Here is a 12,824-nt window from a genome sequence, read left to right as displayed (position 1 = left end):
GGGCACTTACCTAGTAACAATAATAAATGGAAAGGAAATAATTTGATGAGTTTCATATTCAAATATCTGATAGTGCCTTCTCCGTGAAGGCAGCCGCCGTGGAGTGCGACGGGAACGGATCACCTTTTTAAGGATCCACCAGACCACATCACCCCTCTCCCCCACCGTTCCTTTTCTCCACCAGTGAAGCACACTCCGACCTGACCCTCTCTCTCTCTCTTTGTAACACACACAGACACACAACTCATCCGCAGAAGCTCGGCTGCTCCTTTAGTCAGTCTAACGGTTGAGGCGTTCCTAGTGCTCCTGCCGCGTACCCTGCCTTGTTCATAGTTCTGTTCCGCGCATCCCATAGGAAGGGAAGGGAAGGGAAGGGAAGGGGAGGAAGCAGCCGCATCACACAGCTTTGCTCTCGCTCTCAGCTCCCCACCCACCAAATTAAAGGAGGAAACGTGCAGCCCACAACGCTAGCCGTCGTATATCTCGCCTCCTAAAAAATTTGATATAGGAGAGCTACAATGCTTTTCCTGGACCAACAGAAGCCTCCACCGCTGCAGTCATCTAACCTTTTCACAGCTCCAGCGAATGCACACAGTCGTTGTCGTTTCTTCGTCTTCCTCTCAGCGTCGATGCTCCCACTCGCGCTCCCTCCCCCACCCGCGCTTGGCACGCAGGCCACGCGGCGGCGCTCAGGCTCGGGATATCAACGACGGTGGGGCGGTCCCAGGCTTGTCGTCTTCGTCAGCGGCTCCCCCTCCTGCCTCTCGTCAATCGCCTCGCGCCCTCGCCTCTGGTCCTCCGCACACCACCCGATGACCCTGCATGCGCCCCTACCGCCTCCGGTGGACCATCGATGGCGCCTGGCTTAGACGGCGTGGGGAGGGAGGCACAGAGAGGGCGCTGGACGGCCGGCTGAGGCAGCATGGATGTCGGGGGCGCAGAGAGGGGTAGTTTGGGTGCAGTGAAGGGGATTTCGTGGGGGAAGGGAGCACAATGTCTACGGGGTCGGTGGATGGGATCGGGCGGCTTAGATCACAGGACGATAGAACATACGACTGAGATTGTCTAACGACAGAATGCAAGGGAGGCAGGCTACCCCTTGCAGCCTTAATAAGTTGTAGAGATTTTGATTCGGCCAATAAAAAATCAATGATATGTTTACTTTTTTTGTTCATATAGTTTATTTTTTGAATATGTATCGTATATTGGTATGAAACTTTAATTTTATGTAATACTTGTTTTTTATGGGCATGCTTAATTTTGTAATACGATCTTTTTGGGCTCCCGTAAATTCTAGTTCTATGTCCGCCACTGTGTGCGACATATGGGCGATCACGGTGGCGCTAGACACGAAGGCCGATCATCAATTCATGTCGTATTAATCCGCTAATTTCCAGGGGAGGTCCTCAACATGCAGCAGGAGTGCAGATGGGGCTGGACCACATCAAGGGTCTCCATGTGGAGGTGGAGCAGAGGACAACGACGATGACAGCTCGTCTGCCCATGGTGGCAGCAGACCACATCAAGGGTCTCCATGCGGAGGTGGAGCAGAGGACAACGACGACGACAGCTCGTCTGGCCATGGTGGCAGCAACAACAGCAACCTAGGGCTCGTGCCGTCCAACGAGTCCAATGTTCCGTTGTAATCGTGCCTCTTCCCGGCCAAACCCAAGAAGACGTCACGCAGCGGCTCCTGATCCCGAAGCAGCCTGTGGACATGATGAGGTTTCTTGCCAAGCTGCCAAGGTAGCGAGCATGCTATTGCTCTGTGAATACATCTTTGCCTTGATGGTAAGTCAGCTCAGATGCTAAGTCAATCTTATTTTAACTCTGACATTGTTTTCAGAACAAAAAAATGTATTGCAGGAGGTATGTGATAAGACTAATTTGATGTTCTGGATGGTTTCACGTTTCCAAGAAAAAGCTTTACAAATGGAAGAGGTCAGCTGGCTTAAAAGCCAAAATAGCCACTGACGCTACTGCTCCAGCACATACTTCTAGCAAATACTACTTATTCTACATATTGTGATGATGCTGACAGCCAGCACCAGCTGCTTTTACAAGCCACCGAACCTATTATAGAATTCATTAAAAAACAACAAATACTACTAATTGTAGAATCGGTGCACCCATGAAAAAACAACCATCTGTATTCAGCTCTACAGTTTCAGTCCAGAATGAATGGCAACTACACCGCTCAGGAGGTTTTCATATTCCACCCTCTGGAATCCGGCTTCCTGAATCATCTGAGCAAACTTTTCCTGCCAAGGTTTAAGGTTCACAGGCCTGGTTAGCATGTTGCCTGTCTTCTATCTGCCGATCACCATCAACCAGCTCTCCAATAGCCGGAATCATAGAAAACGAGTAAGCATCATAACTGAAAAAAGAAGGGCAGAAAATCTGAAAGAGCAGTTAAAGATTGACGAGTAAACATGATTGACGAAACTTACATCTATTTAAAAATAGGGACATCCACATGACTCAACTCCAAGCATAGGAACCTCCACCCTTGCTTTAGAACCATCAACTAAGCAAAAAAAATTTTGAAATATGCCAATTGATATGACAGTAATGACATTTCAGAACCATCAACTAAACAAACATGGTAAAATATAAAAAAGCTTAATCCATGATACTGCACACGAAGACAAAAAAAACTTAATCACGAAGAATATACACATATACTGAAGTTCAAACAGTAATAATTTAAACATGAGCAATAATAATTGTTAGGGTTCTAAATTAGCCGACCTGTAAGCTTCTGATAGAGCTTTCTCAATGTGTGTCACATTTCTGATCCCAAATGCGATAGTGTAACCATCCATAGATCCATCCTCAAAACTCAGAGCTTCTGCATCTCCTTGTATCCAGCTAAGACAATGTTCTTCGCTATAACCTGGAAATAAAAACCAACTGTTGAACAACATAACCCACACTTGAGACAGAGGCAACAAAATCTATTAGAAAAGTTCATGCTCGGGACCTCTTTCTGCAACACACTTTTTCCCAACATTTAGCATATTTGGATTAATGTCACAGACATAAATATGGGTGCCTTTTATCAGAGACACACACACAACAAAAACTTGCCACTTCATCTAAACCAACAGAGATTGGAACTCTGGTCCATTTCATGATCAGAAAAATCACAAAGGCACCAAGAATAATCCCTAGACTTCAATTATGGTAATTCACACCTAAGGCAGAACATTTCAAGAACTCAAGCATGGAGATCAACCTGAGCAGTGAGCAACTGGATGGGTAGCGTCATGTCAGCCGTCGTTGCTGATTCGACCCCGCCTCTAGCGCGCCAGGGTGGTGTTGTGATCAAAACAAAAAAACTCAATAGAATAATTCGAGAATATATCATTTCATTCATGTGGCAATTTTTTTGAACGCACATGTGCTAATTATTCAATAAAGGAAAGCAAAAGAGTAATCACCTGATGAAGTTCTTCTAGAGCAAGAACTGATGCTTCGAAGAATTTTGCACATGACTCATTTGATGGTGTATGAAGTATTGAAGCCAATGAGCAACAAAGGCAACAATTCAGCAATATTCCAAGGTATGACTGATCAGCACAAGTAGACAAAACTTCTCGCACACAAGTTGATTTGCTCAAACTTTTCATAAGGTCACTTTCCTCAAAGACTTGTACTTCCTTATGGCGATCTTGTACTCGATGTAAAACCTCTTTAAACTTCTGATCTTGTCTAGTTCATGACTAAAAATATCATATGACTAATTAGCACAAGTAGACAAAACTTCTCACACACAAGTTGATTTTCTCAAGCTTCTCATAAGGTCACTTTTCTCAAAGACTTTACTTCCTTATGGCAATCTTGTACTCTCTTGATGTAAGGCCTCTGTAAACTTATAATCTTGTCTAGTTCATGGCTAAAACAGGAAACAAAATCAAAACATGCTTAAGTAAAACACAGGTGTGTCTATGAGAGAAATTAATTATCTAATAATAAAATCAATATAACCAGGCAGAATCCTTTAACATACCAGATCCCATAACTTGGACGAGGCTAATCTCACTGCAATCAGAAGCATATATGCACATTTTCCATTCCTGAGAAACATATATACAACTGAGTATCAGTATAAAAAGCCCAACAATACCTCCTTAAGCATGCTAGAGGAGAGGAAAGGGGTACTAACCCCCTACCACATCGGAGAGCTTCACCTTCCTAAAAGGAAAATCAACATCTACAACATTCTCCTCAGTTACCAGAGATCATTTAATCTTGAAAATAAGCCAACCAAAATAAGTTTGACAATTGACAAGCATCTGGTGGTTACCAACACAAGAAAAAGATTTCAGACACATTGCTTGGAATTAGCTTGTGAAAGTTTAGGCAAAGGCCCACCAATTGGATCAAATTTCTCCTTCGTGATAGTAGAACAAGTAACATCACTACCAGCAACAACAATGACAATATAATTACCATTTCTGACTACTTTGTGCATTCTCTGTTTGAACATCGATGAGACCCCAAATATCTGAAGTCATTTGGTCAGTTGCCAATATGTGTCTCACACTACCTCTTTGATTGACATATAGCGAAGAGACGCCGCCATTCCAAAAAATGGTAGAGATGAGTGAAAACTTGTTATTAGCTAGCAGGTTGGTAACCAAAAAACAAGTGCATATGAAAAGGGTATATCAAACAATTGTTTGCCAACTCCAAGTACCTTATCTATTATTTTTTCCCATATGCAAAAGATATGTAACAAGCGACTCAACAAGTTGACTTAGTTGAAGCTCTGTAAATCTTGTAAATGTTGTACAGATCAGAGCAACTTCAATGATGGTATGTCTAAAAATTTTGGCATCAAAATACCTCAAAAGTCCTCCTGTTTTAGAGCCCATAATGTTCTGCTGATCACAGAACAGACTGAAGCCTGAAGTGGCTTATTGTGCCTGTTATGCCAAAAGTAAATGATAACTAAATGAACCAAACAATGAGTGGCATGCATGTGCGTGTATGTGTGGTTACAGGTTTCTTCTCACAGAGGAAAACTACACCATAACTGATAGAACAGAGGATCAGAGGAACTAAGGAAGTGGTAAATTGTCAATGAACCAAGCCAGAGCAAGCAAGCAAGTCTGCCATGAGAAACAATTAGGTGGTCTTCGACGACATATCTCGGTTCTTTGTGCAAACAACGCTAATCATCAGGCTGGGAGCTCAGAATCCAACGAGAAAATACAGTAATCATGTACTAAACTCGTGAATGAAACTGAAACCCTAAACTGTTTGCAATATATTACCCTGATGCACGCCGTTACCTCCTGCGAGCAGCGTCCGCCGCCTGCTAGTGGTTGGTGGCGATAGAGATGCCCCTCTTTTTTCAGGCGAGAAGACGGCAGCGGAGATCTGGGGCTCACCTTCTGGAGTTGTTCTCTACGTCCTGTGTATGCGCTGTGGTAGTACGGTTGCTCCACCACCGCCAGTTGAAGGACTCATGCACTGAGCGTAGGACCAACAAGCGATTGACGGCGTGGATGATGTTGACCACCGCACCGAGGCGCATGATGGCTCGGCAAGCTGCGACGAGGTCGAGCGGCTCGTCGGCGAGCGTGGGGTGCAGGAGGGAGCGGGAGCATGGGGAGGAATACTCTCTTTGCCAAATGCTCATACTTGCATCCTACCGCCGGTCGTCTCCACCATCGTGCGACAGTTTCGCCTTTCATGGGGTTGCATGGCTTCTCTCCCTGAGATCTCACTGCCGACCCACGCAGTGGCGAGTAGCGTCTTGTTGGCCGCACCCTAGGGTTGGTGGAGCCTCCCATCGGCCATCTCCACCATCGCACGACGACTTCACCTTTCCTGGGGTCCGCATAGCTTCTCTCCATGAGATCTTGTCGCCACTGTTCTCAACCGCCGCAACAGGGAGTACGGGAGCGATGGAATAGAGCTAGGGTTTTGGGGTGGGGTGGGCGACAGCTTGCCAAAGATGGTCAGTGCGTTTTTTTGGTGTCGAAAGGGAGAGGGGGAGTGGGGAGGGTAACCAACCACGGAGACAAAGACGACGGCGGTGGCGAACAGCGAGCTGGCGAGCCCCTCTTACAGGCCGACGGCGACGGCGAGCGCTGTGACGGTGGCCGAGTGCGAGGACGGCATCCCACCGGAGCCCACCAGCTGCTTCGCATCCCACCGGTTCTCCTTATACCTGCACGTCGGTCGCGCGCGCGGAGGAGGGTGGGCAGATGCAGATCCCGTCAGGGAGGGAGCTCAGATCCGGGCACCGCGTGGAGATAGATAGGGGGAGAGGGCGTACCAGGTGGTGAGGACCTTGATGGATTGCGCGATGGCGAAGGTGAGCACCGCGGCGACGAGCGGGCAGTTGGAGAACACGGCTAGGTAGGAGAACGAGGGCGCGCCCGGTGGCGGGGCGGCGGCGCGTAGGCTTTGGATGGAGAGAGGGGGGAGACGGACTGAACGGGAGCGAGGGCGGCTGGCACGCGGTAGATGTGGGGCGAGCCGTTCGGGAGCGAGGTCAGGGGAGGTGGGGGGAGGTTGGGGACAGGAGAGTGGTGGGCGACGAGCAGGGAGACGCACGCGAGCGTGGGCAGCATCGGACGGACGACCAAAACGGAGGCGGGAGAACAGACGGTTGAGATCGTCGGAAGGCAGAACACAAAAAGGCAGGCTACCTTTGTAGTCTTAATAAGTAGTATAGATTTTGTTATTAAATTTTGTTCTATGATGAATCTAATAATACCTATTTATTATCCTAAATGTTAGTAAATTTCTATAGATTTTGTAAAACTTAAAACGGTTTGACTCACCAAGAAAGTGATATTTGGGATGGAGGGGGCAAGTGCTATGTGTTCCACCAGTAAAAGCTACATTCTAGCTTCCTAAGAATGTAGCAGGCACGTTTACGGTTGCTTCGTGGCGAGCAGCGGCGCCGGTGGATAGCGAGAGGGGTGGTTGCGAGGTGACGTCGCACCCGGGCGAGGGACGCACGACGGGGGCGATGTGATGCACGAAAGTGAGATTGCGAGGAGAGTGATGGATATTGACATGCCGAGTTGGGTGACTGGGGAGAGTGGAGATGGTCTTGGGACAGACGCATGACCGAGTTGACTGCGAGACGTGGAGGAGAGACTGGTTTGAGGGAAGCGGTGAGAAGAGATGGATCTAAGAAAGCCTAGAAATAAACGAAAGCTCTTTGTGTAACAGAGAAGAATATGGGTGCTATTGGTTAGGAGTGGCGAGTTGTGTCTCCTGCGTTTTGGTTAGGGTTCGATTCCCATGTGGTGTCCCTTTTTTGGTCATTTTATTATCAGCCGCATGGCTGGTGGGAGAAGCAGGGAATGGCAATGGCAGTGTGGGCCTAAGAAAGAGGACCAGGAATGGGAATGACAACCGGCGTGAGAGAAGGGAATGGCAGGGAACGAAACGACATGGGAATGGCAGGATAGGAATGGCAGAACAGGGAATGTCAGGCTACTCTTAGAGCCTTAATAAGTAGTAGATATATATATGATGATGATGATATATAAGCAGTGCCTTCCACACCTCCTGTACCTAGGACACCTCTAGTGCATCAGCTGGCGAGGCGCACAGGGACGCACGGGAGTCTTCGAGGGGCTCACCCTGAAAATAAAAACAGCGAGATGCAGCAGTAGGCCGGCTCTGTTATATACAGTGTCCACTAATACCACTGCAGAGTGTGTGTGTGTCTAATGGTCAGAGTTTTTACCTTATTGGCAAGGATCCCAGTATCACGCCACTGCAGTTCAGGGCAGCGGTAGCACTTTCCGCCTGAAATATTAAGAAGCAAATGTCTCTTACCATCGGGGTTTGTTTCTTGAAAAAAAAGAGGTAACAGTTATGTTACAACAAAAGGGGGCCCAGCAGATTTTTACAAATACATTGAATTGAGCCCCTGCCTTCACAAGCTACTGGGAAATGTCTTAATTAGAAGAAAAAGGAACACAATGACAAGGCGCGGGTATTAACATTTCTACCAGAGTTAGGACCACTAAAAAGGCTCAGTCTTAGACAGTCAGCGTAGATTAGCACGCAGACTTAGACATTTGAACAGCAGACCTTCACTTGGAGGCACTGACCAACCAAACTTGATCCACTCGAATCTCAAGCAGCGTATTCTTATCATTTTTAAACAGCTAAAAACATAACGCTAAAAACATATTTAAACCGCGCACTGTAGGCGATTTCTGCGCAAAGTATTTCCCTCAAAATAAATGCACAAATATGAAGAAGGTTTGCTAGCTAACCATCACAAATTCCACAAAAGCGATGCGAGTAGAATGATGGTAGTCACCAAGCAACCTCAGCCGAAAGACCTGTAGCAGTCATTGCGATGAGCCAATTATACTGTGATGGTTAAATTGTCATTTTCTGCAAACATTTAAGCAACACAAACTGTACACCAGGGAAAGGAAGTTTGAAGTAAAGAATGACCAACCTCTCCACATATAGACTCAAAGAACAATTTTAGATCTGCCTGAGTGACCTGCAGCAAGTGCATATATTAAAACAGAACAATGACAGAATGAACAGCTAGTGGTATAGCATGAGTGTAGGTAGGGAACCTTCTTGTCAATGTTTGTGCAGTAAATAGTCCTCGCACACATTTCCCGTTCATCATCAGACTGCAGATCACAGAAAAATGCCAAACTCTTTTTAAAGAGCATACCAGAAACAAGCATGAACCTTGAGCCATGAACTTAAAACAAAGTATGTTGATTCCTGAAGGTTGCATACCCTGGGTAGGAATGTTGGATTGACTGGTGCAATGGTAGTTTTTGATGGCAGAACCCTGACAGGATAATATCCGAGCACAGTTCCTGATAGATTCAGAGCAGCCCTTGCACCCTCTGGAACATGGATGGTCATTACCCAATGAACAGTAGATTCATTACACAAAGTAAGCAAATTGAAATCTGGTTGGATATGGATATATTACCCTCATCAGTGAACTCTATGAAGGTGAACCGAAGGACTAAGTTTGGGTCTCCACACATGCGACAGTCCACAACCTTCAAACAGCGTATCCAAATATTACACACGGTTGCAACAAAAACAAATGGGGAATGTAATGGGATTTACAAGTGTCCCACAAATTCGTACATGTCCACAATTTATAAATAGTGCCGCCAGGTTTTCTTCAGTAACCTGAACAACAGAAGACAAATTAGCACCCAAACTACATATAATTGCTAGTTAGCAACTCAACATTATGTGACCTGGAGACACTAATTGTGAAGTGTGGTGGATACAGTGCAACATGATGGTCGGTGCGCAGAGCAGGAAGGGTCTCAACTCTTTGATCATGTTAGGCACTTGGACTATTTGGAAGCATCGTAATAACTGTGTGTTTCAGGACAGGCTCCCAATGTGTCCTCTGCCTTTCATGTGGCTAAAGATGAAATTTTCCTTTGGCGTGTAGCTGGAGCCAAGGGCATTGCTGCCCTGCGGGCTGTGGCTGTAGGTTGAGCTGATCCTTGTTATGGATCCCTTTATGTATGTTAGGTTATGGCCACCGTGAGGTGGCTTTGTATACTGTCTTGGTCCATTTTGGACCTTTTCCTCCTTAATATAATGATGTGCAGTTCTCCTACGCGTTCGAGAGAAAAAAATGTGTACTACATAGTACATACAGAAGCTAACATATAGAATATAACAATTAGATAAAGAATTAAAGATTGCCCTAATACATTACCCAACCTTTTCAACTTCAATTGGAAAAAAAGTAACACAATCAGGTATGACAGAAAAGAAAGAAAAGGGCACAGCAATTAAAAAAAATATGGCAACAACTGCATGTACTAAGAAACGTTGACTATTCTCTATTCATAATCACTTTGTATTTCACATAAATCAGTAGTATGATTAACTACATCAGCAAACACTATCTTAGTAGTCAAGCAGTGAGCCAGACTTAAATATGTGCATTGCAAAAGGTTTCTGTGCTCTGCATCCACAACAATGACAAAAGCCTTTTGTCTCAAACTCCCAATGCAAGGTAGTGTAGGCCTCTTCATGTTCCATATGTTGAGAAAGAACAGGGCATATGCCCATTAACGTTTTACACCAGGAGCAATACCATAGGTGCAAGATCAAAGACAAGACACGGTCTTGATCATCTAAGTGGCCAAGAGCCAAGTGCAACAAATCAATATACTATTAAGGCCTTAACATAACAATGACTTTAAAACAACATTAGAGATCCATAATGTGTGTCCTACAAGCTAAAGCTCAAGCAAACCTATGAACAGGTTGTAGAAAACAAGATAGTATTGTTTCCATAAGTTGCGAAGCAACAAGGGTATGGTGAAACACAGGGCAGGGCCTGTTAGTACCAAACAACCTAGTTATGACAATGAAGAAGACATTGAATTATACTAACTTGCATCATATACATTTTCCTCAACAGAATTAATTTAAGACTGAAATGGTGACCATGCTTCAACGAAGTTGCTTACATGTGTATAATGGAGTACGTAACAATTAACAACTATTTTGATAATGTAAATTCATTATACACATGCAATACAGTGTATGAATAGCCAGCCTATAAATGTCAATGAGGTAGAAAATTACTTCGCAAGGTGTTGCACTTGCTGTACTATAATGCCAAAGAGCAATCAACTTTATTTGTTCCTATATAAACTATCAGATTGCATTCTGCAATATAGAAGTGTTGCTATTCTAGAAAATACATGCACTAAAGACTACAACACTGCATATCTAAAGCTTGCAACAGCAATACTCATGCACAGCTAAGCATATCAGCATTCCTTCCCAGCACGCATGTTCACTCAAAGCTTATGATTGTAAGCACTGATGCCAACTACAGATAGTCAAACAGATATTAAGTGTACAATGACAAGCAGGAGTGTCAGCATGACTGGCATACTTGTAAAGTCAAGATCTCCCATGGCATACATGAAAGGAATGGAGACAAATGTGCCCAGAGTTTGACAGGAATCAACCAAATATGGTCCCCTAGGTATTTCACAGAATAGAACATGTTCCTTGCACCCAAAAATATATGGAATTTTGAGACAAATGAAGGAATTCAGAAAGCAGAGGCACCCAGTATTTCTAGCAGTGCCTACAACGGAGCATGGTCTGGCTACTTATTGTCCTTTACTGGTGGCACTACACAGAAGGAACCATAAAACAGTTCTCTTGAAGGTCACACTTCCTAGTAAGGAACCCTTGCTCCGTAGGTGATCAGACAGTCCATAAACATCTTTGATGAAACCAGCAACATGATATTATAGATCCTACCCCAACATAAGATGCCATGACACAAAACACACGAACAAAAGGAGAGATGCCACACTACAGCGGACAGAAGCACATGGCAGGTGAACCCAAGAAAGATGAACCACATCACCAGAGAAGAACAATACTAAAGGCTCGCTGCAGCACAGGCAGCCAAGCACACAAAAGGCACAAAAGGCAAAAGCATATTGAAGAAAGTTTTGACTAAACTCACCTTGAGAAATTGAAGGCCGATCAGCAAAAGCGCGGGGAGGGGGAAGAGGCGGTCTTGTCCCTATCGTACACCGCGGAGGAGCAGCCAAGCACCATCTCCTGAACCTTGAACACGATCTGCTGGTCCGGGATGTTGGTGTGGTCCTCGGTGACGGCGAAGTCCCACATCATGGTGGGCGCGTCGACAGGGATCTCGACGTCGGGGGACTTGCGGCCATCGGCGGTGAAGTCATCCAGCTTGGGGTGCATGACGGTCTCGAGGTCGCCGTCGGCGGTGACGCGCACTTGGTACGGGAGGTCGTTCTCCGAGGCTCCAACACGGCGAGGAGGCGACCCGATCTCTTGCGACGCGTCGAGTATGCCTCAGAGGGAGCGGACCCCGAAGAGGGAGCAGGCGCTGCAGCCGAGAGGGAGCGGACCCCGAAGAGGAGCAGGCGCTGCAGCCGAGCTGAGGGGCGCGCGGTGGCTTATTGGGGGCGTACAGGGGTGAGCTCCGACACGTAGAGAGGAGAGACGAGGTGAGGCGAGGGGTTTCGGCCATGGGCGGCGGCAGTTGCGAATTGCAAGACGGCGGTGAGTAGTTTTCGACATGTGCGAGCCTTGGGTTCCTCTCCCTCGTGTGCGCTGAATCGGGCAAGGTTGAGGTCGTGCACAGGGAGCGTGAGGAAGTGGCAGAGCTAGCGGAGCGGTTGAGGTCATGGGGGAGGAGGTCACGGGAGTGGAGCTCGTGCGTGCGGCGCCGTCGCAGAGGCAAAGGTTGCCGAAGAGGATGACAGGCGTCGTTCGCATAGGGAAGTTGGGCTGCATGAAACCACAAATCGTTGGCGAGGGACACTGGGCCGCACCAATCGCTGGGCCACACGAATCGTTGGGCCGCACAAATCGTAGGACACATGCACTGTTATGGGTTTGTTTAATTAGTGCCATACCGGCTATTGAGAGAGATGGAACGTGTCTTATAAGCGTTTTTGTGGATTGACTATTGTTCACTCCGACTCCTCCTACTCTGGTGCTGCACCAAGATAAGTTTTTTGTCGTCGCGCGTACGGCTCTGGGGGCAGAACGGCAGAACACATCCTTGGCAGAACATGTCAGAGGCAGACTACTATTGCTTACTTAATAAGTAGTAGAGATATAGGCCATGTGTTTTATTAATAAAAATAAATGTAATTATTTGTTTCATTATATTTCCTTATAAAATTAGTTTCTCATCAATTAATGTTTAATAATGTGTTTCATAACTCATTAACCATAGATATATAACATATATCTTTTCTAAAAGTTTTAAAAAGGTTTAATAAGGTTATAATGTTTTTATCTTATGAACTCTT

The 12,824-nt window shown here is 45.9% G+C and overlaps 3 protein-coding genes across 17 annotated transcripts; 1 reads left to right on the top strand and 2 right to left on the bottom strand.

Annotated features, from left to right (window-relative positions):
- Window positions 1-1,858: 1,858 nt before the first annotated feature.
- Window positions 1,859-6,553, bottom strand: LOC100274055 (2-methoxy-6-polyprenyl-1,4-benzoquinol methylase, mitochondrial). Of its 15 annotated transcripts, XR_004853436.1 has the most exons (12): window positions 6,293-6,553; window positions 6,028-6,184; window positions 4,852-4,931; window positions 4,703-4,782; window positions 4,456-4,554; window positions 4,169-4,298; window positions 4,013-4,079; window positions 3,444-3,898; window positions 3,239-3,302; window positions 2,752-2,896; window positions 2,451-2,527; window positions 1,859-2,377 (listed from the first exon to the last, which is right to left on the bottom strand). XR_004853436.1 is itself a non-coding variant. In XM_008665413.2 (3 exons), exons 1-3 carry the CDS (start codon window positions 3,096-3,098, stop codon window positions 2,623-2,625), a joined length of 273 nt encoding a protein of 90 aa, XP_008663635.1. In that variant the 5' UTR covers window positions 3,099-3,232; the 3' UTR covers window positions 1,859-2,622. The 15 variants fall into 15 exon arrangements, 2 of the variants coding, with proteins under 2 accessions (XP_008663635.1, XP_008663634.1); XR_004853435.1 differs by having other exon boundaries at window positions 4,169-4,554; XR_004853434.1 differs by having other exon boundaries at window positions 3,239-3,898.
- On the top strand, window positions 5,283-6,179 carry LOC118473616 (uncharacterized). The gene has a single exon (XM_035963564.1). It carries the CDS (start codon window positions 5,349-5,351, stop codon window positions 5,925-5,927), a length of 579 nt encoding a protein of 192 aa, XP_035819457.1. The 5' UTR covers window positions 5,283-5,348; the 3' UTR covers window positions 5,928-6,179.
- Window positions 6,554-7,495: 942 nt separating the features above from the next.
- LOC103642930 (polyadenylate-binding protein-interacting protein 11) lies at window positions 7,496-11,742 on the bottom strand. The gene is made up of 9 exons (XM_020545531.3): window positions 11,587-11,742; window positions 9,118-9,162; window positions 8,954-9,026; window positions 8,752-8,864; window positions 8,580-8,639; window positions 8,453-8,500; window positions 8,262-8,330; window positions 7,724-7,785; window positions 7,496-7,617 (listed from the first exon to the last, which is right to left on the bottom strand). The coding sequence occupies exons 1-9, from the start codon at window positions 11,740-11,742 to the stop codon at window positions 7,560-7,562; spliced, it is 684 nt and encodes a 227-aa protein (XP_020401120.2). The 3' UTR covers window positions 7,496-7,559.
- Window positions 11,743-12,824: the final 1,082 nt, after the last annotated feature.

This window comes from Zea mays, chromosome 10, assembly GCF_902167145.1.
Source record: "Zea mays cultivar B73 chromosome 10, Zm-B73-REFERENCE-NAM-5.0, whole genome shotgun sequence".
Classification (NCBI taxonomy): Eukaryota; Viridiplantae; Streptophyta; class Magnoliopsida; order Poales; family Poaceae; genus Zea; species Zea mays.
Note: the sequence above shows the minus strand (reverse complement) of the source record. Positions and strands in the feature narration are given on the sequence as shown.

Excerpts from the sequence above, each read along its gene's own strand:
- LOC118473616 (XM_035963564.1), top strand. The coding sequence starts at position 5,349 with ATGCCCCTCTTTTTTCAGGCGAGAAGACGGCAGCGGAGATCTGGGGCT.
- LOC100274055 (XM_008665412.2), bottom strand. The coding sequence starts at position 3,098 with ATGAAGTGGCAAGTTTTTGTTGTGTGTGTGTCTCTGATAAAAGGCACC. Across the intron at positions 2,897-2,983 it reads AAAGTGTGTTGCAGAAAGAG|GTTATAGCGAAGAACATTGT; the intron begins GTCCCGAGCATG and ends TTTTATTTCCAG. Across the intron at positions 2,378-2,751 it reads GCTCTATCAGAAGCTTACAG|TTATGATGCTTACTCGTTTT; the intron begins GTCGGCTAATTT and ends TTCTTTTTTCAG.
- LOC103642930 (XM_020545531.3), bottom strand. The coding sequence starts at position 11,742 with ATGCACCCCAAGCTGGATGACTTCACCGCCGATGGCCGCAAGTCCCCC. Across the intron at positions 9,027-9,117 it reads TATTTATAAATTGTGGACAT|GTTGTGGACTGTCGCATGTG; the intron begins GTACGAATTTGT and ends CGCTGTTTGAAG. Across the intron at positions 8,501-8,579 it reads GCACAAACATTGACAAGAAG|GTCACTCAGGCAGATCTAAA; the intron begins GTTCCCTACCTA and ends CACTTGCTGCAG.